The 27,650-nt window shown below is 40.6% G+C and overlaps 1 protein-coding gene across 2 annotated transcripts; it reads left to right on the forward strand.

Moving 5' to 3' along the window:
• Positions 1-107: 107 nt before the first annotated feature.
• Positions 108-26,727, forward strand: Vamp4 (vesicle associated membrane protein 4). Of its 2 annotated transcripts, none has more exons than XM_052737395.1 (8): positions 108-227; positions 3,765-3,882; positions 8,556-8,602; positions 10,885-10,935; positions 16,206-16,306; positions 17,543-17,622; positions 20,262-20,313; positions 24,705-26,727. In XM_052737395.1, the coding sequence occupies exons 2-8, from the start codon at positions 3,817-3,819 to the stop codon at positions 24,731-24,733; spliced, it is 426 nt and encodes a 141-aa protein (XP_052593355.1). In that variant the 5' UTR covers positions 108-227; positions 3,765-3,816; the 3' UTR covers positions 24,734-26,727. The 2 variants fall into 2 exon arrangements, with proteins under 2 accessions (XP_052593355.1, XP_052593353.1); XM_052737393.1 differs by having other exon boundaries at positions 111-227; positions 22,337-26,727.
• Positions 26,728-27,650: the final 923 nt, after the last annotated feature.

Consider the following 27,650-nt stretch of genomic DNA (forward strand, 5'->3'; position numbering starts at 1 on the left):
CGAGCGGCTCGATGCCGGAGGCCTGAGCCCGCCCCCTCCGCCCAGCGCCAGGCGGCTGAGCGCCGAGTCGCTCGATGAGCGGGGGCGCTGCAGCAGCTCGGAGCGGTGGCTGGTCGGCGCCCTGGGTCTCCCCCCTCCCACCCTCCTTCCTCCGCTTCCCGCTCCCTCCCCCGCCCGCCCTGCGCAGCCAGCAGGGACTGCTGCCCGGAGCTCCCCCGGAGCCTCAGGTATCCCGCCCCGGCGCGCGTAGGGAGGAAGGAAGCCAGGCGACGCCCCTGCCCGCCGCCCCCCAACGTCCGCTGGGGCTGGGAGCTGATCTGCGCGAGGACCGGGTCGCGAGTGGGGAGGGATTGGGGCCCGGGCTGCCGTGAGGAAGGGGCGCGAGGACAGGGGGTGCGGCTGGGGCGGCCGAGGAGCTTTGGGATCGAGTTGCCCTCCCCGGCCTGCACCGGGAGTGGGGGGCCAGAGTTCCTAGCAGATGTCGGGGTGCGGGGCCTGGTGTGGCGGCGGGGAAGAGAACCGAGGAACCAGCCGTGAGGCTGCCTGAGCTCCTTCCTCAGGGGTTCTGGAGAAAGCGCGCAACCCCGCTGTGTTTAGAATGGCCCCAGGGTGGAGGTGAATCCTTTACACCTAACAGGTTCTGCGAGTAAGATTTCCGGTCTGAGTCCATTCAGATCACGATTTGCGTGGAACTGCCACCAACCAAGACTGCAGATGAGATGAGAAATGAGGAAGAACCAGAAAGGGAATGGAGGCTGAGAAAAGGGAAGCCGGTGCCCAGCCAGATTTGAGCATTTTGTGAAACGAAATACACAGGGCTTGTTTTGTAAAGTAAAAAAGCCAACATAGGTTAAACAACAGATTAGAAGTGTATTACGTGTAAAGCCATTGAATAGAGAACGTGCTACAAGAGATACATACGTGAGATTAAGCGAGTGATAAGTACACGTCAGAGCCCTGCGTTGTTGACACTTCGGTGAACCCTGTAGTGTTCTATCCTCGACAGGGACAGACATCAGGCATGGCTGTTACTACGTAGACGCTTTAACTGACAAGAATATTTTTGGTCGAGGAACTGTAGGCAGAATAGAGTTAACTCTAATTTCTGAGCACAGTTTATTTCTGCTACTTTTTTTCCCCTACAAATATCATTAGTTTCGGGTAGTTTGTCAAGAAGAGCTTATTTATCGGTCTACTGTTTGACTAGTGGCTTTGTCTGACCTGAGCTGCTTCCTTCCTCAGACTGCTAACTTGGATTTAAGAACTTGAATAAGGGGTTTACTCCTCATTAAGGCTTAGCGTTCTGTCCTATAGAGAGGTTATGTAAGTTCGTTGGATCACGTCTTTCCCTGGTGGCTAAGATCACTTGGAGTATCTGTTCTTAGCAGTGAGTTGTTTCTTTTGTGCTGTCGAGGTTTAAAATATAAAGTCCAGATATAATTAAAAGCTCATTTTCCTCAATTCTTGCTTTGCCAATTTTTTTTCAGTGCGTTCTGTAATATTTCTGCATAAAATTTATTCCGAAATTAGATGTAAGGAATGAAATGGACCAGATCTATCTAACAGAAATAGTGCAGAGTAAAGAATCCTGGAGCTGTCACTCAGGCGTGGGTAGTAATTTAATGTTACAAGTGGTTTGAAAACAAGTGGTTTGCTGGTTGGAAAACAAACGACAGGAAGCTGATTTTACTGATATTTCTTGGACGTGGGTTTCTCTTAGTGCTTACCAGTAATAAACTAATCTCTAACAATTTAAAGATCTTCAAGGGTTTTTTTTAATAGAAGATGGTAAGTTGTTATAAGAAAGTATATCGTTCTAGAACAGAGTTGTGTAACATGATGGCAATTCAATGAATAAATATTAAAACATAATGCATAGTCACTTATTGATCTGTTTGAGTGGAGTGACACAACACTGTGGGTTATTTATCCTACTAAATTTTCTTAATGCTTGCTTGAAAGAGGCGTCAGAAATCAAAAAGAAAATGCATGTATAACACTGAATGCTAAAAATGCTTCTGTGTTACTGAATATGCACGTACTTGTTCAGCACATACTAAAGCTTTTATGATTTTTCGTCAGCCATCATCTCCAAAATACTGAAAATTTGTATTTGCATAACAACTACTCCAGAAAAATTTTGATTATGTTGCATACTCAAGTGTTTCCTGAAAAAAAAAAAAAGCACATTAACATATAAAAGGCCGTGGGGTGGTGCTGCTGCAAAGAAAACCAGCTTTGTTTAACTTCCTTGTTTTTATATATGAAAAAGAAAATCCCGTTTTCTCTCAGAAAATGTTTGTGAACCCAGAATGTGAGGAGGGTGGTTTCCCTCAGAAAGCAAACCATTTTGCAGGACATTTTCCGGCAGAGACCCCCTAAAAGTCCCCTTAGTTTATTTCTACCACAGTCTCCTAGGAAATAGCCACAAATGGCCCCCAATTCAGGTGTCAAGCCCCAAGTTGTTATACCTGTTCTTCTAATTGGCTATAAATTGAGATGGCCACAGCCCCTTTGTTGGTTTCAATTCATTTGCTAGAGCGGCTCCCAGAGTTCAAGGAGACTCTTAATTTTGCCAGCTTATGATAAAGGTTCTTATGAAGGGTGCAGATGAATTATCAGATGGCATAGATGGAAAGGTGTAGAAGAAGGAGCCCAGAGCTTTCCTGGCCCCTCCAGGGGTCCACCCTCTAGGAAAGTCCATGTGTTTATACCTCAGAGCTCTCTGGAGTCCTGACCTCTGGGATTTCTATGGAAGCTTTGTTTGTGAAAAGAGTAAATTATAATAGCAGCTGTTGGGGATCACCTCAGACTTTAGCCCTCTACCTTTTCCAGAGGTTGGGGTGGTGTGGACTGAAATAGCCCAACCTTTGTCCTGACTTGGTTTTTTTCAGTGAATAGACTCCATTCTGAAGCTGCTTATAGACTGCCAGACCATCTGTCAATCTTATTAGCATAAAAAACTCACATTTATCACTCATAGGTATGGGGCTTTTAGGATCTACATGTCAGGAAACAAGAGGAAAGCCAGAGAGAGAGAGAGAGAGAGAGAGAGAGAGAGAGAGGGAGGGAGGGAGGGAGGGAGGGAGGAAGGAAGGGAGAGAACATGTGCATATACACTCACATATGTAAATATGTTTGTGTATATGTGTATGTGTTTTGTGAGTTAATAGATATACACGTGTATATATAAATACAGAATTGTTATTACCGCCATGTTACACTAGTACTTACAAATTAGCCCCTCTCATGGAGCACCAGTGGACCATAGCTTGTGAATGTTTTTGCATGTGTTAGCTCATGTGACCACCCAACCTCATGCAGAATCCTGGAAATCACTGTTTTACAGATGAGGAACTAAATCATTGCTTACGCAACTAGTTAGAAGCGCAGTGACTAGAAGTATGCCGCTTCCTTACTCCAAGTTAAAAGTCAAAGCTTTTTCAGCATTTAGGGACCATTCCCGTTTGCTCCCGCTTTGACAGTATCTGCTCCTCCATTTTATAAAATCCCAAATTTACCCACTTTCTCTGCATGTTTCCTTAGGGGAGTAGCATTCATTTTTATTATGGTTTTAACTATTGCTTGCAAGCTAAGGCTTAGCATATAGATTATAGTCAATGGAATGGAGCAAGTCAAAGGGAAGGTAGTTAGAGGTTAAAGGTGAGGAGACCCTATCATGCAGGGCCTTGTACAGTTTTAGGCACTTTAGCTAGCCTCTGCCTCAGAGTTTCTCCTATGATGAAATTCGTTTTCTCCTTAAGGTGGCGAATACTTACTTGGTGGGAAATAGAAGAGCGTTTGTGAGCAGAAAGTATGCCTCCCAAGTTCAAGCGCCACCTAAATGATGATGATGTCACTGGATCTGTGAAAAGTGAAAGGGTAAGTTTAGAATTAGCTTTAAAGAAATTCAATGTAAGGTGCATTTCTTGTAAATGATAGAAGGACATCTATAATGTATGGAACAGAAAAGGGGCGACCCTTTTCCTGTTCACCTTAAAGGGTCATGGCTGATACCCCACAACAGAAGAAAGGTTAACAAAGGAAAAGTAGCGCATGCCTTTAATCCCTGCACTCGGGAGGCAGAGGCAGGTGGATCTCTGTTAGTTCGAGGCCAGCCAAAACAAACAAAAAACAAGTAAAAAAACAAAACAAAGGAAAAGTAGGACAGATTTTATCTGATCATGGTTTTATTTTACGTGACACGAGAGCCTTCAGATTGAAGACCCAAAAAGGAGGGTGAATTGGCCTGTTTTTATGTTGAGGTTTAATGACGCATGGACAACTTTGTAGAAATAGATTGGACAGAAAGGTGTGGTTTAATAGCAAAGAGGAAGGAGGAGAAAGAGAAACTGTTTCTCCACTTCTTCTTGGCCTCTCTGTTCCTTTCTGCTGGACATGGGACAAAAACCTTTGGAATGGATATCTTTTTTTTTTTTTTGGTTTTTCGAGACAGGGTTTCTCTGTGTACCTTTGCGCCTTTCCTGGAACTCACTTGGTAGCCCAGGCTGGCCTCAAACTCACAGAGATCCGCCTGGCTCTGCCTCCCGAGTGCTGGAATTAAAGGCGTGCGCCACCAACGCCCGGCTGGAATGGGTATCTTAAGACCTGTCATCAAACAGGGTAGGTCAGAGCATGTTTTTATGATCAATTCCTAGGTAAAAAGATAGGAGGAGATCAGGGTAATATTTTCAGGCTTCTGAACACTTAAATTAGATACATATAGTTGAGTGGCTTTTGATATTTTCATAGAGTTGGGCAGCTACTACCACAGTCAGTTTTAGAGCATATCTATATCCCTGAAGGAAGCCCTGTCCCCTTTACCAGTCTTCCACATTCTCTCCATTCCTTCAATTATAGACAACTAAACCTCTGTAGTTTGACTTACTCTGAGTATTTTGTGTAAATGAAATCATATGATATATATCTTGCTGTGATTGGCTTCTTTAATTCATAATGTTTTCAAAATTGTCAGTATTATAGTATTAGTACTTTATATTCCTTTTTTCTAAATATTTTCTCCATTTTTTATTTTATGTATGTGTGCAGTGCCTACATGTATGTCTGTGTACCGTGTGTGCAGTGCCTTGAGAAGGCCAAAAGAGGGCTTTAGACCCCCTGAAACTGGAGTAACAGATGATTATGAGCCACCTTGTGGGTACTGGGAATTGAGCCTGGCTCCTCTGGAAGATCAGATAGTATTCTTTAACCACTTTGCCACCTAACCAGCCCCTTTATGTGCCTTTTATTGCTGAATAATATTCTATCATGTAGGTGTACAGCATTTAGTTAATCTGTTCATTAGTTAACGGATATTTTGGGATGCCTGCCCTACCACACCCCCATAGTTCAGTTGTTCTGAATACTGCTGAATGAATGAATACTAGCTAACATACACATTTTGTTTGAATGTAGTTGGAAGTTTTCCTGTGTCCCGGCCTGCTGAGAGTCGGGACAAATCTCTCCCACTCGTGTCCCCCGAGTAAACACACAGAAGCTTATATTAATCATAACTGCTCGGCCATTAGCTCAGGCTTATTACTGATTAGCTCTTACATTTAAATTAACCCATAATTCTTATCTATGTTTAGCCGTATGACTTGGTACCTTTTTCAGTTCTGCCTTGTCATCTTGCTTCCTCTGTGTCTGGCTGGCGACTCCTGACTCTCCCTTCCTTTTCTCAGCCTTCTTCTCATCTGCTTGTCCCACCTATACTTCCTGTCTGGCTACTGGCCAATCAGCATTTTATTTATCAACCAATCAGAGCAATACATATTCACAGCGTATAGAAAGACATCCCACAGCATTTGAACATATGTTTTCTTTCTTGTATTTTTAGTTATGAGCCTACCCTTTAATGGCTGAGCCCTGTTTTCATTTGGTGGGGCTATGTATCTAGCAGCAGAATTACTAGGTTTTACAGTAACTATGCCCAATGTTTTGGGAAGGTCTCAGACTTGTGTTCCAAAGTGGGTGTACAGCTTTAGATTTCCAGCAGTGATGTGTGAGTACACCCTTATCACACTCACACTCTGCTGGGTGAGAATTTCTTACTGTATCCTGTTGTACACTCTTTATATTGTATCCCTAACACACATCTGATCAGTGAATATTGGTCTCATGTGTGTTTCTCTGTAGACAACTGAGATAAACTCTCTCTGTCTATCTTCAAAGAAGCCTATAACTCACTGGGCTTGTAATTTGATATGACTTTTGTTTTATGTCTTCCAAACTATATTATCAATATATGAACATTTTTAAGTCTTCTTGGTAGATGGTGCATTTTATAATTGTTATTTATTGTGGTGCTTTAAGGTTTGGCTTTAGATTACTAATACTCTTTATGGTTTGAGCTGACCACTATATCTTTTCTCCACACCCCACCTTCTTCTTTATTTGGCACTGCTTTTAGGTGAGTCTTGTGAAAACAAATAAACATTGGCTGGATTTTGTTTTTAATAAGGTCACTCCCTTGCTATGTTAAGTAATACCGTTGGGATTTTTCTGCCAGCCATTTTCCTGGGGCATTGAGTGCCCTGTCTCTCATATTTGTCTGGGTCTTTGTTATCATTGAACTTCAGCTTAAGTTTCATCTCTTCAGAAGGATTTTCGATGACAACCTAAGTGTCACGTAGTCACCTGTCACTTCCTGTCCCATCACTGTTGGAATTCTCTGCATGGCATTTTTCTTAGGAACACCTTTTTCTTTAAGAGCTGAGACCATGTCACAGCTCATGTTTGGTGTTTACACCCATGTCTAGCACGTATTCAATGCTCAGTATTACAAGTATTTGTTAATGAACATTTAATAGAGCCTTTCTTTTTCACTCTTTAGTATATGTTACATATTGTTTTACATAGATAAATGACTATTATACATACATGCATTTCTTTTAAAATTTCCCCTCATACTTTTACCAGATTGGTTATTTTTACCTCATCTCTTATCTTGCCCTGACACCAGGAGGCACTCTAGTGAATTTATTCCCTTACTTCTTCCTTCTGTTTTTAAAATATTAGCTAAATATTTTAACAGTGATATTTAAATCTCTGTTGTCAACTTACCAAAAATTATTCACCCTCATTGGTTTTCTGTTTTCTTCCCCTTCCTGCCTTCACGCCTTACCAAGGTGAGCACATTAATACACTTGTACTTCCTCACTTCACCCCACACTCAGCCTCTGAGCCTCAATGGGAAAGCTAAGCTCTCCTAGAGACCTGTTCTATGCCATACTTTTCATTAACTTACTGTTCACAATGACATTATCATCTTGTGTGTGTGTGTGTGTGTGTGTGTGTGTGTGTGTGTGTGTGTGTGTGTGTGTGTGTTGTATATGCAGGTGTGCTCCCTATGTGTGTGAGTGTGAAGACTAGAAGTCAACATTGGGTCTTTTCCTCAGTTGCTCTACACCTTATTTTTTGAGACAGGGTCTCTCATTGACCCTGGTACTTGCTGACTGGTTAAGCTTGCTGGCCAGAGAGCACCAAGGGGCCTCCTGTTTCCATACTCCAGCACTGGGTCCAGGTGCATAATGCCACACGTGGCTTTTTGACGTGGATGCTGGGAATCCAACTCAGGTCCTTGCGCTTGTGAAGCAGCTCCTTTCCCCTCCCAGCCATCTTCTTTTTGGCTGGCCTAATTCCTCAAGCAATGTTCTCAGAAAAGATGCATAGGTGATTTGTTTCCCGCTTCTGGAGAAACGAGTTACTGCAAAGCAACTTTGCAAAAGCACTACCAACCTGCTATTTCATATTTTCTTAGGGAGAAATTGCTTTTTGCTTTTCCAAGCTGCTGGAAGTGGCCTGCCTTTCTTGGTTCATCTCTTCCCCGACTTGAATCTCAGTTCCTTAGTGTCTCTCTCTCTGACCCTTGTTCTCTTTGGAGGAACTGTTGTCCTTAGTTGGGACTCAGATGACTAATCAATAAGGACCTTCAGGCTCCTTCAACACATTGCCAAGTCTCCTTCACCCCAGAAGTTAACAGGGTCCCGGACGGGTTTGGTTATTGTGACAGGGACATCTTTGGGAACCATTACTCTACCTACAGAATAGGATGTATTAGTTATGTCTGAAGATCTGGATTTCCTTGACTTTAATCTCCTTCTAGGACCTCATGTTCTCCTTTTAGGGAGAATGTGGCCCCATCTTCATTTCCAGGAGGACTTTCTGTTTGGTTATGTGAAACTGTAAAGTTGCATTGTTGGAAATTAGCATATGTATTGAACTATTTCTGGACTAAGTTTCAGCTCTAATGTCACCCCCCTTATTCCTGGGGTAGCCGTTGAACTCCACAGATCAGTGCTGCCGATAGAGAGAATGGAGGGAAGGGATGACTGCCATACCAGTCATCTGGAATTGAGAGCATTTTCTCTGGAAGGTCCACAGTCCTTGTCCCATATCTTCTACTGCCAGGACAGCATCTGTATTTACTCCTCCCTCTTCCTGGAAGCTTGTTTAAAAAATATCAGCAGCCTAGAACTTGTTTCTTCTCTCTTCCCTGACATTTTGTAATTCCTCTGCTTCAGAAAACTCAAGTATTTTTCATTTTTTGACAGAGAAATCTCTTGGAAGATGATTCGGATGAAGAAGAGGACTTTTTTCTGTAAGTTAATTTTTTTTTCAGTTTCAATTAGTGTATAAGAAAGTGCACATAGTTAAAGTGTTCACTGTGGGTTTTGACATATACTAGAATAAATCTATACTATCATCCATTTAAAGAAGGAACACAACTCTTGCCCTAGAACTGTCTTTATACCGCTTTGTAAGCTGCTGCTCTTCCAAGCTGTAGGTTTCCACAGACCTGCTTTCTGTCACCACTGTTTCTGTCTCTGAGAGTTTTCTCTAAGGGAAGCCATATGGTGGGCCCTGCCCCCGCCTTTTTAAAATTTTTAAACTGACTTCATTTGCTTAACCTGCTTATTTTGAGATTCATCTGTGGGTCAGCAGGTTGGTTGTTTTTCTGAGTGGTTTTCCATTGTGTGAATACACTGTGATCCTTTTCTCCATTCACTTGTGTGTGGATGTTTAGTGGTTTCTAGTTTTTTACTAAAGCAAATAAAATGGTTGTAGATGTTTGTGTGCAGGTGTTTGTGAGGACACATGCCTTAATTTCTCTTGAGTAAATCCCCAGACATGAAGGCCTGTGCACAGTCACATCTGTCTTCCAAAGTGGCCACACTGCCACTAAAGCTTTGATTTAACTGAAATCAATTTTTTAAATGTCTTCCCTTCGTCCCATCCTTCCCAGGGTCTCATTCTGGTCTCAAACTCAACCATCATCTTGCCTTTGTTTCCCAAATGCTGGGATTATACATGTGTGCCACTGTGTATCTGTTTGTCTGTCTGTCACTCTTTCTGTTTCTCTTTCTCAGTCTTTCCCTCCCTTTCCTTCTCCCTATCCCCCTCTCTCTTTCCTCATTTCCTCCCATATTTCTTATATCATAAATGCTATATTGAAGAACTAATATCACTATAGTAGATTTAATATATCTTTGGTTTTGTTCTTGGTTTTTTTGTTTGTTTGTTTGTTTGGGTTTTTTTGTTTGTTTGTTTTTTGTTTTTTGTTTTTTTTGGTTTCTCTGTGTAGCCCTGGCTGTCCTGGAACTCACTGTGTAGACCAGGCTGGCCTTGAACTCACAGAGATCTGCATGCTTCTGCCTCCCAAGTGCTGGGATTTAACTGTGCACCACCACACCGAGCTTTTGGACTGTTTTAACCTAATGATTTTTAGGTAACTGTCTTGTCTGTAGTATCCTTATTTAATCACTACTTTTTCATGCTTGTCTCTGGATTTATTCCGAATTATCTGGTTCAGAATATGAAATATAGTGCTTTGACCTGTCATTTGGCATAGAATGCTGGTCCAGAACTCCAGTACTTAGTTGGAGCTCTGAAGACTGAGAGGGAAACACTTATAGAAGTTAAGGCAAAGTGATGCTGTCATCCTTATAAATGATACTGTTTTAATGAATAGTTTTAATTTTTCCTCTAAACATGTTTTCTTAGAAATGCATATTTTGCCTTCCTTTAAAAAGTTTCATGTCAGCCGGGCGGTGGTGGCGCACGCCTTTAATCCCAGCACTCGGGAGGCAGAGCCAGGCGGATCTCTGTGAGTTCGAGGCCAGCCTGGACTACCAAGTGAGTTCCAGGAAAGGCGCAAAGCTACACAGAGAAACCCTGTCTCGAAAAACCAAAAAAAAAAAAAAAAAAAAAAAAAAAAGTTTCATGTCTAAAAATTAAGAACTTAGGGTTGTTTTGCTTTGTTTTAGTTTTGTGCTTTAAACCTTCTCTATCTTCAGAAAAAAATTTATCAAAATACCCTGACGTTCCCATTCCTAGAGCACTGGGTGGATGAAGGTGTTATACACTTGACTGTGACAAGAGACGATAGTAATAACTTGAGATGGCTAAATGCTTCCTTGTGTTCTTGCATTTTCTTCTTGCTCTGTGGATATCTGTAAGAAAGGTATTTTAGAAATATACTTCAAATTTTTAATGTTTTGAAGAAATTCAAAGTAAGTTGCATTTTTAGTTCTAGAATTGACTGCAAAGGTATTCATAGTCAGTGACAATTTAGTTGATATGACATTTCAGAGTTTAATGTGTAGGGGGAAAAGTATCACTAAATATTAGGATTATGTACTCCATATTTTCTCAGGAAGTTTTACCAATTGGAAGAATTAGATTATGGCCAACAGTATGTACCATGAAGTAGATACGTGATTATGTAACATTCATTTCTACCAGGTCCTGTGAAATGCAGCTCTGTATGATTAATGGTGATCCATATTAGAATCCAGCTTGATTACACACATAGATGTGTTTCTTGTTTTCATATTTGTGTGATATTGTCATTACTAACATATACTGGCTATTTTATTTCAGACGGGGACCATCTGGACCAAGATTTGGACCTAGAAATGATAAGATTAAGCAGTAAGTTCCTAGACAGTCATTCATTTAAATGATTGTTATAGTTCTCTGTGGACCAGGGCTATCAGACTACAGCCTGTGAACCAGATCTGGCTATTGTTTTTATAAACAAACTTGGTAGTTGATTTGTTTTGTTTTTTAACTGGAACACAGACAAATATCCATTTGTCTCCATATTATTTTTAGCTGTTTTTGAGTTACAATAACAGTGTCGAATAATTGTGACACAGAGATCATATAGCTCACAAAAGCTAAGACTCTTTGATGGAAAGTGTTGGTTGGGTGAGCGTGGTGGCACATGCCTGTAACCCTTGCCATTATAATACAAGCTCTTTTAGGTTCATATTCTATAGAAAAAGGAGAAGGGGCCAGAGGTGCTGGCTTCCTGCACCATTGTCTCACACTTCAGCACTAACACCAAAAGGGGCCAGTAACTTCACCACCAGTTGTCGATACTGTGTCACAAAGGAGTTGTTGCTAGAGGCAGCTAAGTGGTTTTTATAGTCTGCAGCCTGCAGAAAGGGCATACCTCATCAGTACCTGGGTGTTGTTGGTTGTTTTTACTCTTTGCCCTTTTTAGGGGCCTGCTACCCAGCTCCCAAATAAATCACACAGCATCTTATTATTACTTATAAATGCCCAGCCTTACCTTGGCTTATTACTAGCCAACTTTCCTTAACTTAAATTATCCCATCTGGGGGACTGGAGAGATGGCTTAGTGGGTAAGAGCACTGCATGCCCTTCCAAAGAACCTAGGTTCAACTCCCAGCACCACAGGGCAGCTCACAACTGTCTGTAACTCCAGTTCCAGGGCATCTGACACCCTCACACAGACACACATGCAGGAAAAACACCAATGCACATAAAAATAAAAATAAATTATTAAAAAAAATTATCCCATCTGTCTTTTGCCTCTGGCCTTTTATGTTTCTCTATTCTGTATACCTTTATTTCTTACTCCGTGGCTTACTGTGTAGCTGGGTGGCTGGCCCCTGATACCCTCTTCCTTTTCTTGCTCCTTCTCCTTCTATTTATTCTCTCTACCTGCCAGCCCCAGCTGTCATTTCTCCTGCTTTGCTATTGGCCATTCAGCTCTTTATAAGACCAATCAGGTGTTTTAAACAGGCACAGTAACACAGCTTCACAGAGTTAAACGAAAATGCAACATAAAGGAAGCAACACATCTTTGCATCATTAAACAAATGTAACACATCTTAAAATAACATTCCACAACACTTGAGAGTTGTAAGAAACTGTCTAAGATGGTTCAAAGTACACATGGAGTGGAGTGAGACTGGCCTCACAAGCCCCCCATTATCTCAGGTGCCAGTGGATTCACAGGACATTGTTCATGAGTATGCCTGCCAAGTGTCAGTATGGAATTGTTGAGAGCCTAAGGTGTCCCTGGAGCAGAGGAATCTATTGATGACACTCCTAGGTTTTGTTGTTGTTTGTCTAGCCGATATGCTTTGTTTCCTGTCTGAAATGCTTCCTCAGAGTGAATCTAATGTAGAATATGGCCTGTTGTGTCTTTTGAGACACACACACAAAACGCATGTATATATACCGTATATAAATTATTACTGTGACTTTGAGTGATGTAGTGGTTCTTACTCTAGAACTGAAGGCTGGTTGAATTTAGTTGGAAATCAGGCATCAAAGAGCAAACTGAAAATTTACTGATGGCCCGGCCTCACTAACACTAATCTAATGTGACATGACTCACCAGTGTGTACAAGATGACAAAGGACAACTTGCCGTGCCACATGCTTAAGGAAAACTCCCTGACATTAGTCTAGTACACCAGATAGGTCATTTTTTTTTAACTAAGATGCATTATTACCACTTCATTTATAATAATTCAATGGAGTATTTCCCAGCTTTGTAGATCAGCAACATTGTTGCGTTGTTGGAATTATATGATTGGCCAGTAATAGTTAAAGTTGGTTACAGTTTAATATAAAAATATCTATTAATACTTTTTAAGAGATATTTTTTGAGAAATACTTTAAATATTTACTTGCTCCTATAAAATTCATCATTTCATTGTGTCATTTTCTTTTTTTTTTTTTTTTTTTTTTTCCAGTCCTAGGGGTTGAGCCCAGAGCCTTATGCATACTAGGCAAGAGCTCTACCACCGAGCTACACCGCCAACTTTTCTAAAATCCTATTTGAGGCAGAGTCTTGCCAAGTTGGCCAGGCAGACCTTGAAGTTGAGATGCTCCTACTTAACCTCCTTGCTGAAATTACAGACTTTAGCCATCAGGTTGACAAAGTTTGTGACTTTTATTGGAATGTTTCCTCTGCTTTTAAGTTGAATAAAAGCATCATAAATGCTACTTTGATAAATTTTAGATACTTTCTGTCACAGATGAGCAATCTGCTGTCACCTTAGTCCAACCAGTTCAAACTTTAAAAGGCACCGAAGGATTTCCCATGATATGACGGCAGTTGTAAGAGTACAAAATAATTTTAAAACTTCTTATGTTGGAACCACCAAGATGGCTCAGCAGGAAAAGGTATCTGCCCCGTGCCTGAGGACCTGAGTTCAATTCCTGATATCCATATGGAGGAATTGCAAGAGAACTGACTGCTGCACGAACACACACACACTGAATGAATGAATGAGTGAATGAATGAATGAATGAAAACATCATTTCAAACAGCAAACCCTCTTTGTTAACAGTACCTTAAAAGGCAAGATGGGATGTTAATGAAAAATTAGTATTTTCTTTATAAAATAAGGAAGAATGTGTATGTGGCAGAACATGAATTTTTTGTTTGTCTGTTGTTTTGTTTTTTGAGACAGGGTTTCTCTGTGTAGCCTTGGCTACCCTGGGACATGGGCCACATGTTGTGGAGTCTGGTGGGAAAGGGGTGGGTAAAAAGGACACAAAAGTAGAAGGAAGGTATGGAATGGGAGAGGCATGGAGAGAGGGTGAGAACCAGCAGCAAAGGGATGAATGAATATGCTCAAGGTACACTGTTTGGAAATGTCATAATGAAACCTATTTCATTGGGAGTTTTCAGCCTTTTGACCTAACTTTAAAGTCATGTATAATATGGCATATTAATATCCATAACTATAATCTGATTGTATGTAGCAGCTATAGTACGTTGTTGATCATTTCTGCCCTGCTAGTTGCCACTTGTGTAAAATACAAATGACTACTTGGAAATGTCATGACTGTTCAGGCATGGCTTAGACCCACTGTGTAGCTGAGGACAGCCCTGAACTCCTGACCCCCCTGTCTCCACCTTTTAAGTACTAGGTTACAGGTAGACACCATCGTACCTGGGACTATTTTTCATTTCTTTCAGCAGCCTCCCCATTGCTTTCTGTATTGGCTGGATTAATTTACATCCCTCCCAACAGTATATAAGCCTCCCCTTTGCCTGCATTCTCACCAGCATTCATTGTGAGCACAGACCTGCTTTCAAGTCACTAGGTCAGCGTTACAAAATTCATGCTCAGATTGTTCACTTACTCAGCACGAAGATTTTCAAATGCTCTGCCATACGCTTGTTGTAGGTAAATCAACAGGCACTCTCACTTTGTGTTCAGTCCTAAGGCGGGGCAGGGCCCCTGAGCGGGCTGTTTTTCAGCTTTAAGATTAATGAAATGTGTTGATTGTACATGTGAAGAGTTGCAGAAATATTCATGCCACTGTTCTTCAGAAGGATAAACATCTTTAACCCTCTGCTTGGATAGTTAGGATTTGCAGTAAGACATCTCTTAGAGATTGAGCGGCCACGTCAAATCTGTTTGGGTGTATCCCTGCTTGAGTTTTAGTCTTAGAGCCTTCAGGAGAATCAGGTACAGAAGGAGACCTTTGGGAAGCCGTGATGAATCCTACAGGCTATGTGTGGATAATCCATGGGCATGCATGATGTTTTTAACATAAGTGGAAGATGGGATCATCAGGCATAGTAATGGCTGCTAACGTGTGACAGTCCTGCCTCTTGATCACCTCTGTCTGAGTGGGCCTTCTCCTGTTTTTAAAGCACACATTTTGACCAGCACAAATAAAGGATAGAACTCTTTCAGAACTGCACATGGTCCCTCATCCCCAACTCTGGGTTAATTTGGGGGGATAGTGTAGGATAGGACAGAGAAGAGATGTGTATTAGGATTTTTTAAAAATGCCCAAGTGAATTCTCATCTCTCTCTCTCTCTCTCTCTCTCTCTCTCTCTCTCTCTCTCTCTCTCTCTCTCTCTCATCTCTCTCTCTCTCTCTCTCTCTCTCTCTCTCTCTCTCTCTCTCTCTCTCTCTCTCTCTCACACACACACACACACACACACACACACACACACGAAAGACAACTGCATATTCTTACTTAACTGTATGTGTGTTTCTGTGTGTATATAGTTGTTAATAATCATTGTGCTCTAAACAGTTTTTGAGTTATAAGGACCAGAAGTTGACTTTATTTCTCTTTTTAGATAGTTCATTGCCAAGGCTTACTATATAAAGTAATTTAAGCAGGGTTCTTATCTGTGGTTAGAGCATCAGAGGAATACTAGACACTCCATTAAGCATTTCTGTGTTTTATACTTTGGAGGTAACGCTATGTGACAGTGGGTAGTTGAGGACCGTTTGGCCACTTCTTAAGTTTGTTTCAGTTTTCACTGAATAGTCTGAAGTTTAATTAGAAGAGGCTGCCATCACATAAAAGAAGAAAACATTTTCATTTTGAAAGACTGAATTGTTTTTCATTTTTGCCTTTTGGTGGGCATTTTCAAATATTCTGGGGTGTTCCAGGTTATCTTGAATCTTGCTTATATTTAAGAGAAAACGAGTGAGCAGTGAAGGGCTATCCCCATTGGGTATCCAGTGCCTCCTAAGTTGTGCTGTATGTTTCCATTTTAGAAACTAGGTATTTTTCATTAGCCCCCCAGTAAACCTGGCCAAACATGTTGGTAAGTCTTTTATGGTTGAAATGCATTACCAAGAAAGGTAAGTTATGATTATTAGGTTTACCTGCTGTTTCAACAGTCTATTAAAAAGAAAATGAAACACTAAGTCTCACTGAGCATTCTGTCAATGTTTGATTTGCTTATGAGATACATTCAAGATAGAATCAAGACAAAAAGTAAGCTTTCCGTTAAATATTATGTTAATGTATAGCCTTTATCCAAGTGGAAAACCATTGCTTAATTTTATAGGTTAATGGCAAACCATAGTTCTCTGAGAATTTGCCACATCTAGTAAAAGTCCTAAAAATGTGGTTATTCCTAAAAGAAGAATAAATCTTCTCTCTTTTCAAACTAGTGTTCAGAATCAGGTGGATGAAGTTATTGATGTGATGCAAGAAAACATCACAAAGGTCATTGAAAGAGGAGAGAGACTAGATGAGCTGCAGGACAAATCAGGTACAGCCATTTCCGTATCTCTTGATATTATGACTATGTGTGTAGCTAATATACCTTCCATTTGTCTCACTGATATTTAGGAATCATGGCTTAGGAAGTTAACATTCAGTTCTTAAGACTGATGGCCATGGCTTAGTTTCTGCCCATTAATGCGAATACTGTATTGTTTCCTCCTTACTCAGTTAAGAACAGAGAATTTAAAACTTAATTGCCAAAAGTTAAATCCCCTCTTTTCTCTTGCCCTGTTATGTTGATATGCTTTGTGTTTTTTGTGATGTCAAGATGTTAGTCTGTTTTTTTAGTACTCCTTTCAAACTTGCCTAATATTTTTATTTTATGTCTTCTCCGGTAATTAGGGAGTCTTTCTTTACTGACAGGTGTTGGTCTCTGTGTCTATAATGATTCCTAGCACATATTTGGACCTCAGTATTGTTTGAACGATGACTTAGGCTTTCCCTGGAAACTGAGCAGCTTTTGTTTACAGGCAGCTGTTAGCCTTTGAGCCTGTAATGGTTTGGGGCACATACTAGCCATTCACGCTTGTTTGAATGGTGAGTGGCTGCAGGCCAGATTCATTCTTGATAGATTTGCCTAACCAGAAACTTGCTTGATTGCTTATTCTTTTCACTCAAAATCAGTTATCTTTGTTTTCTGAAAATTTCATTTTCTCTGTGTGCAGAGTTTTTCTAGAGTTGTGCCAAAGTATTTGTTTTGTTTCTGTTGCTGGTATCTAATGTGTACTATCAGGCATCAGCCCATGAGCAACAACCCCATCCCCTACTAACTTAAAAACGTTTATTCCATTAATTTGTGTGCATGCGCATGCGTTGGAGGACACAAACAATGATGAACATGTGGAGGCTAGGGTCTTAGCTCTCTCCTTCCATCTTGTGGGTCCCTGTGTATCAAACTCAGGTCACAGGCTTAGTTTCCATCTTGCGTCCCCCAACTAGTCTTAATTTTAAACTATTTTCTTACCAGAATTAAGAAGTTTGTGTATATAAGCATTGAGGCCGTAGGAAGGGTTCTCAAAATCTTGAGTGGGGATGGGGATGGAATTGGTTGAACAAACTGACCTTCCGTGTGTTTTGTGTTGGTTTTTTTTTTCAATACAGACTAACAATTTGTGCGAAAAAATTGAAAAAGTAGAAATTGATGTATTTTGTCTTTGTATGACTAGATAAAAGAATCCTGTTTTGTTATTTAATCCTTTTCTCCACCCTCTGTGTGATGCAGAAAGCTTATCGGATAATGCAACTGCTTTCAGCAACAGATCCAAACAACTCCGAAGGCAAATGTGGTGGCGGGGATGCAAAGTAAGTAAATGAGGAGGTGGGGGTGGGGCAGAGAAGGATGCGAGGAGGAGGAGGAGGAGGAGGGGCCACTAGTCTGAGCTCTGTGAGCAGGACAGATGCTGCAACTGCCTTGCTTACCAGGAGATTTCCTCAGCCTGGGACGCAGAGGAGTGACTGAGGATTCAAGCAGTGTCTGAAAGGATGCCTCAGAGCTGCTCCCTGAAAGTAGCCCCGTTTCCCCGGTGGTTCCGCATCTGCACACATGAGGACAGACCCTCTGCCCTGCCTAGCAGCACTTCTGGGCACTTTTGAAACTGTTCATTATATACAGAATGGTTTTTTCTTTTCTTTTTTTTTTTTTTTTTAATAAAATGAAAACTAGACAGAAGTGTGATTTTTCTCCTAGGGGGGAAAACAGAAGCAGTTTGTTTGCCAGGAACTCTCCTAACAAAAAGATTATGGAAAATGTCCCATTTTATTCCTTCATTATTTCAATGAAATAAGAAATAAAAGAAAAATTTTAATAAAAACAAATGGAATCACTACATACTAATAATCCTGCAAAAAAGAATTTGCCTCTTAAATCAAGTATGACCAATCATGAAACAAATATCTTTTTTTTTTTTTTTTTTTTTTTTTTTTGGTTTTTCGAGACATTTCCCTGTGTAGCTTTGTGCCTTTCCTGGAACTCACTTGGTAGCCCAGGCTGGCCTCGAACTCACAGAGATCCGCCTGACTCTGCCTCCCGAGTGCTGGGATTAAAGGCGTGCGCCACCACTGCCCGGCGAAACAAATATCTTTTATGATTTTATAGCAAAAAAAAAAGGCTGGCCTAAAGTCACTCTGTAGGCCAGGCTGGCCTTGAACTCACAGAAATCCACCTGCCTCTGCCTCCCAAGTGCTGGGATTAAAGGCATGAGTTTTTCAATTATATGAAATTGTTTAATGAAAGCAAGACTTTTGACTCATCAGTGAAATGAAATTAGTTCAAATAATGTATGCATTTAAAAAATGAAATGATGATTGTGACAATTTTATATAGAAAGGTAACATGAGCTTAAAATGTCAAACAGCTGACTGAGAAATGATCTTAAGCTTCTCTTTTTAATTTGAAACTGACACAATTAAATGTTGTTATTCATAAAGAATTTAAAGTATAGTCTTTAAAATGGAGATTAAAACATCGTGGAGGGGTAAAATTACTGTGGAGAAAATACGGTCAGGAAACACCTGACAGTATTCCCATGTACTTGGAGAGAACTACTGTGATGCCTGCTGTCAGTGTGTAACAGTCCCCATGCAGCCCGTGTGAGTGTGTAACAGTCCCCATGCAGCCAGTGTGAGTGTGTAACAGCCCCCATGCAGCCCGTGTGAGTGTGTAACAGTCCCCATGCAGCCCGTGTGAGTGTGTAACAGTCCCCATGCAGCCCGTGTGAGTGTGTAACAGTCCCCATGCAGCCCGTGTGAGTGTGTAACAGCCCCCATGTAGCCCGTGTGAGTGTGTAACAGTCCCCATGCAGCCCATGTGAGTGTGTAACAGTCCCCATGCAGCCCATGTGAGTGTGTAACAATCCCCATGCAGCCAGTGTGAGTGTGTAACAGTCCCCATGCAGCCCGTGTGAGTGTGTAACAATCCCCATGCAGCCCATGTGAGTGTGTAACAGTCCCCATGCAGCCCATGTGAGTGTGTAACAGTCCCCATGCAGCCCGTGTGAGTATGTAACAGTCCCATACAGCTCATGTGAGTGTGTAACAGCCCCCATGCAGCCCGTGTGAGTGTGTAACAGCCCCCATGCAGCTTGTGCCAGTGTGTAACAGTCCCCAGGCAGCCTGTGTGAGTGTGTAACAATCCCCGTGCAGCCTGTGTAAGTGTGTAACAATCCCCGTGCAGCTCGTGTGAGTGTGTAACAGTCCCGTGCAGCCTGTGTGAGTGTGTAACAGTCCCCAGGCAGCCCGTGTGAGTGTGTAACAGTCCCATGTAGCCTGCTGTCATGTAGACAGCAGTCCCCTGTCCATGGTTTTGTTCTCCATTTGTTGGTTATCTACAGTGAGCTGAGATTAGAGAACCTAAATTTGCCTTGGAAGAGAAACACCAAATTCCTTTTACCTTATTTTCCACGTGTTCCATTTTACTACTGGTTGTTAGTCTATTCTATCTAATTTATCAATTTATTATCATAGGTATGCCTTCACAGGGAAAACCACATACAGAGGATTTGGTAGGATCCATGGTTTAAAGCATTCATGGGGTGAGGGCACATAACTCCCCATGTAAGACAGGCCATTGTACATAAAATAATACATGGACTACTGGCTGCCTGTGTTTCTATCCAGTCCTGACCAGAACTGCTAAAAGTACCGTTTTTATGTCTCACATTAGAAGTAGCCCCAGCCCCGAGAAGGCTTCGTTGTGGCTGCTTACTGTGTAGTACAGCCGTAGATGGTAACATCCACCAAAGCAAACCCTCACATTTGGAGGAACTTTGATTATTTACACAAGAATATAAACCAGCCATCAAATTCATGTGAGAAACAACAAATTGGGAACCCTGCAGGGAGTGTGCCTGTTTATTGATGAGGTTGTGTAGTACCATAAGTAGCAGACAGAGAGTCTTGTCTTATTAACAAGTCAAATCTTTCATTTGCCTTTTGTGTTATAGATAAAAGCCATCATGGCTTTGGCTGCAGCTATCCTTTTGCTAATGATTATCAGTAAGTATTCATTGGATCATTGTTTCTCGGGGTATTGTGTTTTGTAAAGCTTAGGGTTTGATTTGGTCTTGATTTTTTTTTCCAGATACATAGTCTCATTATATAGCCCAGGTTGTCCTAAATGCCACTGTGTAGCCCAGGCTGGCCTCTGGCTAGGGTTTTATTTTAAAGTTATTTTAATTCCCTTTCATTTCAGTTGACCTAGTGTATATAATGTCAGCATCGAATAATGACATATGCCTTGAATAAGGAGGGAACCTCTACCTAGACTCTCCCCATCTCTGAGAACGGCTTTAAATGTCTGAGGTTCTATGTGAATATGCATGTGTACATTTCTGTGGGGAGTCCATATCCTTTGTTAGATTCCCAAAGGATGCTCCCTCTCCTGCTCCTCAGCCATGCCCCAGTCACAGCACAGGACTCAGCCATTTGTTTAAGGCTAAATCTGGTATCTGATATACTTAGAGCCAAAAGATACTTTTCTGTTTACTGATGTGTTCAGGAGACAAACCTGTTAATTTCTCCAGATGACTTTGTTTGTGTATTTATAGATTTGAACTTAGTTTTAGTTCTGAAACCATAACTCATTCTGTTTTTTCTTAGTATTTTCTTCAAAGTCAGATCATTTTTTAATAAGTACCTTTCTTCAAGATCTCTTTACTTATATTTACAGAGATTTTATGAAGAACTAGGAAGGGTCTCCAAAAAAAATAACAATTAGAAATTTTTATAAGGATATATTTGAGGAGGCGTTATTTTGCTTTTTATTTTTTTTAGCAAAGTTTTACTCTGTAGTCCAGGTTGGTCTGAAACTTAGTACGTTGTTCCCAAGTCCTGGGATTTTAGGTGTGAGACACCACACCCAGCCCCAGGATAATTTTGAAATATCAGGTAGGTATATTCAGGCAGATAAAGATATTTTTTAATCTTAAAAAGTGTTACAAAGAACTATGATCCAGTCTCATTACCTGGGTTGCTGTGTGCATTTGTTTACTAGTTGAAGCGTGTTTGTAACCCTCAAGTTAATGTTCATGTTATTTCCATGGTCATTCAGAACAAGAAGACTTTTGACTCCCTTGCCCCGTAGGTTTCCAGCCAGGGTCAAATGGAGATCTGCCTTCTTATTTCAACCTTCATTGCCTAACCAAGTGTCCTTATCATAGACTGCTTGGTCCACGTTTTTGCTGACTTACGGTTTGAAGTGGATTCACGGATAGACTAGAAATGCTATCTCTGTTACTAATACTGTAACAGACCTTCACAGGAAATATGTGGGCTTCTTCAGGGATGAGCTACACTACTGCTGGCCTTGCCTTCCTTGTAATGTTTTAATTCATGACATCTATTAAACAAGATGTCTTTCAACAGAAACACACATAAAACAAGATTATGTGTTAATTTATTGACTAAAATGTAGCAGCCAGAGACGCAGAGGAACTTAACCCTGTGTTTTCCCTAGGAGTAGTGGTTCAGGAGTCACCAGTTCAATGTTCTTGATAACTTTGTAGAATATAAATATCTCAGATAACAAGAACCTACCATAAATGGTGGGCACCATGCAAAATACAGACTAGCATAAAAAGGACTGTAAAATTCAACTGGACTCACTATACTACTGTAGCTGCTGTCAGTATAACTGTTTTATGTGCTTTTCCTATTGGTGTGTAAGCATGATTTTCAGAAGCTAAGATCATATCAGATATTTTCCAATAAATATTTTATTCATTTTTTCCCATGTCATTAAATACTGTAATAATATTTTAGGAGCTAAAGGTACTGTTTTGCCATGGTTTATTTGCTCAAGAGGCCAATGTTAGCCACTTGGGTTGTTTTGTAATATTTCTGCATTTCCTCTTATTTCATAGCTGTTATCTCAGATCAGAGTTTGGCTTTGGTTTCTCCTTTCTAACAATGGCTGATGCCCACACATAGGAATTGTGCTGCTGACCTAGCTGTGATATGGTTCTGATTTTCATGCATTCTTTTTCTTTTTCTTTTTTTGTTTTACTTTTTTCTCTTACAGTTCTTATAGTTGTGAAAAACCGTACTTGATTTGATGACAGAGATCCTCATTAAACAAGATCTGGGACAGTAATAATTAAAGATTGCTGCATAATTTAAATGAAACCTATGTATATAACTTTCAAATTTTCTTTTTCAAGAAACTAAAAGGCAAGTACCACTTCAAATTGGAGCATTGAGAATATCCAATAATCTTCCCAACTAGCAAAATGTGTTTTGAATAATTATATTTAAGGCAAAGATAACTCTATTTTGCTTTATTCCAAGGATCTAATTTGAAACTAGATACTTGCCAGTTTGTTATATGTATATATAGTTAAACACTGATGACAATATCCCATATTTGTGTCTTAGTGGCATTAAAAACATTTATTATTATATTAAAATGAGGGTCAAGCTGGTGGTCAGGAAGCCTGTGTAGAGAGTCCTGACTCTGATGCTGAAAGAGATTCATAACCATCCCATCAGTATATGAAAGAACATCATTCTTTTCATATTACAGTTGCTTTGCAGGCCATTTCCACGTTTATGGATTGACAAAAGCTATGCGTTGTAAATGTTTCTGCCTTCAGCTCTACCTGAACACATTCCAGTAAACCTATTCTGACTGTATAAGGGAATGCGTGGTAACTTTTTGGTATTTGCATTTTGAAAATGGGAAATTTAAACAGTGTGAAAGCATAATATGGTACCATAAAATTGGAGATAATAAAAGTATTGGACAATGTCACTGGAGTGTTTGAAAATGAGCAATATGTAGCACCCAGTCTTGGTCCAGTCGATTGTCAGTTAAACTACAATAAAAAGGGACCAATTCTGATGTAAGTGCAACCTGCAGGTAATTTTTTCCTTGATTTAATTTGTTAATAGTTTTCCCTCTTTAATTTTAACTGTGCCAGAAGAGCTGAAGTTAGCATAGTCTTCTGCTTTGAATGTCATGTTTCTCTGACACTCTCGGTGTATCCTCTGACACTTTTCAGGACATAGATGGTGCACAGTCCAAACAGCCAGTGGCAGTGAGTGGCAGACTGTCAGGAGCTTAGGTCATCTGTACATAATCAGTCAGTAGCAGATGCTTAGGGGTATAACAAGATGTGTTCATTGTAAAGAGTGCCAACCCCTGAGTATTGTTTAAACAAGTCAATGTGAAAATGCATCCTGATGTATAAGAGGAAAAGGCATGATAATCAAATTGGAACCTTCGGGAATTTCTTCACATGGACATCTTAATCTAGAAATACAGTTCACAGGGATTGTCAGTATTGAAGGGGAGATGGTGGTCCTGTATAACATGTGTTATTTCTGTGATCATTTTAATTCAAAATGTATAAAACAATTTGGATTTTTCTTTGTTTAATTCTATAGTGGTTAATACTAACAGACAAGAATATTTAGAATGGAAAGAAATTTGAAAGGTGGCAGCCAGATTAAGTGATGCCTAGACCCTTGCAGCATCTAGATATAACTGCTGACTTTACAGTTTCTTGCATATTATGGAAAGTTGACTCTGGTCTGTTCACTCTGTTCGTCAGTTCATGTGCACAGCATCTGAACTGATGATAAATCCTCTTGAAAACGATGGGCCAAGGAGTGTTCTCAATCCCAGCAGCTGGTAGTTCAGGGACGGAGATGTTGTACTTAAATCAGCAGAGCTGGTCCCAGTGTGTGCTTGTCTTGTGTTTGTCTTGAGTTATAACTAGACTCATAAGTCATTAGCTTGCCATTGATTAGTGTAGATGTTTAGTGTCACTCAGTGTCTATTAGTGAAGATGGAGTTTTTTTCTAAGAAGACTCCATATTTCCAGTGCTTATTTTAATAAAGCATGCCACTTTTAAGGAAACAATTATTAAAAAATAGAATGATAAAATTATTTTCTAGACATTAAGTATAAAAAAGTTTAGATTACATAACTTTATATATGTAGTTGTTTGTATTTAAATTTATTGCTACTGAGGAAACCATGTTGGCATGTGACTGAGAATTTTTTACAACAGTGATGACTTTACTCAGTTTATTTATTGTTTTATCTTTTTTGATCGTACATAATCCTGAGACCTTAAAATGACTGGCATGTTTATGACATTATGTGAAATACTGGAAATATGAGCATTCCCACAATAAGAAGCTGAGGAGAGCCAGGTGTGATGGCTCACACCCATAATCTCTGCTCTCTGAACACTGAAGTAGGAGGGTTGTCATGATTTCGAAGCCCTCCTGGGCTTCATGGTGTGTTCTGGACCAGCCTGGGCTATAGAATAAGAACCTGTCTCAAAAAACCTAAAAGCAAAAAACCAGAAGAGAAGTGGTTGTTCAGATTGATGCCAGGCCTGCCTTCATTCCCTCCTTAATCATTCTTTTTCTCATTCAGCTCAGATCATCCTGCACTTGAAAAAATGAAGTTTTACCACCATCAAAACTATCATAATTTAACAACAGTGAAGATCAACAGAACCATTCAAGTAGCTTTGCTAATGTTAGTTGGTGCCCAGTGAAATCAGGTCACTACTTCCATGCCTGAAGCGTGCCCTTGTGATTTGGCTAACAGAAGCCTCCTCCCTTGTAGCAGTTTGTGATGAACAGGTTCTTTCTCCTCGTCATAACTCAGTGATGCCTGTGGTCTTTGTTTCCTTTGTCCTAACAAAAACCATTGGGAACTGTCCCAAAAAATTTTATAAACTGAGAAATTTACTGATTAAAAGAAGGTCCAGTATTGATGGTGGAACATGGTTTAAAATGGAGAAAGAGTAATGTACATCAGGTACAGAGGTTCCTGTGACTGTCATTACAGTTCATTCCTGGGCTCTGTGTTAGAAAGTAATGTTGGCATTTTGATAGCAGAATCGACAACTTTCTGTTTTGTGTAGCATGTGAGTACCCTGTAAATACACACACACAGGCTGAGGATCAGACATGGAAAGAGCTTGAAATTGCTTCTTGCTACTTCCACATGTTCTGTGTCCTGTCAGCACTGTAGCCCAAACAGACTTGTCACATCTTGTATATACTTTATGGCTAGAAAATATACAAGAAATCTTTTCAGTGTTAAACACAAAGGTCATTAGTTGTATTGAGTCAGAGTGTTGCTAAATTAAGGACTGTACTACCAATCAAATTTTGTGTTTTCACATGGAAATGTTATTGGAATCATTTTTACTTTTCTGTGAGTGGTAGTAAGAACATGAGTCAATTTAAACACATGTTTTGGGAAGGCAGTTGCCATTAAACAGTGTAAAGTGGGTCAGAAGGAGCAGAAAGGGGCCATCTTAGTCCATACAAATGTCTGGACTTAGACTGACAGTCTGAGCCTATTTTGTGTGTATTGTTTTTGAGACTGTGACCCAGGCTGGCCTCAAACTCACAGAGAGCCACTGGCCTCTCCCTCCCGAGGGGTGGCATTAAAGGTGTGTGCCACCATGCTCTGCAGTGCTGTGGACATCACCTGTATGCTGTGAAAGCGGCTGTGGGACTGGCGGGTGAGAGATTTGTCCCTGACTGTGGGCCAGGCGGGACACAGGAAACTTTCAGCTACACTGCAGCCTTTTTCCTTTTGTTCAAAGGAAGAATTCCTGGGCTCAAGTGATCTTTCCAACTTAGCCTCAGAAGTAGCTGAGACTCCCCACGGGCACCACCACGTGTAGATGGGCCTTCTCTTTAAACCTGATGTTAGTCTTACTCGGCTCCTTATTTTCATATGTCAAGTAGGATAAAGGGTGGAGCACACTTGTATGCTGACTCTCATTTTACAAAGCTACTTAGAACAAGTAGGTAAGGACGAAAACATTGCTAATCCAATTGGGATAAGGGTAAGCTTGTAAAGAAGGACCATGCCTTAGCAGATGCCAGACAAAGGTGTCAGGGAGAGGGTTGTGCTCCAGAAGTCACTGTGCTGGTGTGAGAGCTGATTTCCAGTGTGTCCTGAGAGGTGACGTGAGTGATCTAGGTGATTACCTGGAGATAAAAGTGTTCTTGTTACAGTTGATACAGAAAAATTCTGGTTTTACAGTGTTGCATTAGGTTCTTTTCACTTGAAAAGATTATGAAATAAACTCACATTATTTTACAGCTGTAAATTGCATATGTCCAAGGATCTAGTAAAATGTTAGAGATAAGAAAATTCAAGCATTGTTTTTATGTCTTAGTTATATGTTATTATTTTACACCCCTTAATCCCTAATTTAACCACTTCGGCAAGTGCCTTTGACATGTAAGGGGTATGATGGGAAATGAGCATATAAAAATGCCATGCCCCTTTTCCTGGCTTCTCAATTCCTCATAACCACTTATGTTTTATAGTGCTACAGAGTTCAGTCCTTTGTGTTCATATGGAATGTATTTGTAGCTTCTCCATAGAAAACAGCAAAATAAACCATTTTGTAGAAAATGAAAAGTAAGCACTTCGGCTTGTTCGGTATGTATATCCTGTTGACTTCACTGCAAACCAGAACACCTGTACAAGCACCCTGATTTCATTGGTCCCTGTTTTCCACTGAGGTACATGGAATAAAAGTAAAACCTATGTAGAAAGGATTTCTCGATATACAACACCAGGTGTCAACAGCAGGGAAGTGATTGGGGTGCTCATGCTTACCTCACCGGTGTCCATTTCAAAGAGAGGAAGAGGACAAAGTCCGCCTAATTGTAACAATTCAGTCCTGATCAGAGCTGGGCATGGTGTTATATGCCCATAATTCCAGCACTTAGGAAGTGGAGACAGATGATCAGGAAGTAGTTCAAGGTCAGTTCAAGGTCATGCATAGTTTCATGTCAGCTTGGGCTACAGAGCCTATTTTTATTTAAAAAACAAGTAGTCCCAGTCAGGGCGCCTGGTACTTGACCGTCAGCAGTGTGGTGCCTGAGTAGTGGTCATTGTCTCCAGCCTCCCTCCAGACCCTAGCGTCATCTCTGTAGTACTCCAAAGAGGGTTATAGAGTGCTGTGGTCAGGATGAAGATAAGAAACAGGTACATTCTAAGAATGACACTATTTAATATAATATAATATTTCAACATTCTAAGAATGACACTATTTAATATAATATTTCACCTTATGAGAGAACCCGTCCAGAAGGCCAGACCTTTCCTAAATCCAGCAGTCACACTTAGACATGACATGTCCTTCAGATGCTAAGCACTGCTGTGGAGCACCATTCTGCTTTGCTGCTGTAGGTACATGAAGGGATTTAGTGCACTTAAGTGGTTGTGTGAGTGGGCCAGATCTCATCAGAGCATGTCTAAAGAGATGCACATAATGCCGGGTGGCGGCGCACACCTTTAATCCCAGCACACAGGAGGCAGAGGCAGGTTCATCTCTGTGAG

This window comes from Peromyscus californicus, unplaced genomic scaffold (genome assembly GCF_007827085.1).
Source record: "Peromyscus californicus insignis strain IS unplaced genomic scaffold, ASM782708v3 Scaffold_14__1_contigs__length_90479793_seg_2, whole genome shotgun sequence".
NCBI classification, from domain to species: Eukaryota; Metazoa; Chordata; class Mammalia; order Rodentia; family Cricetidae; genus Peromyscus; species Peromyscus californicus.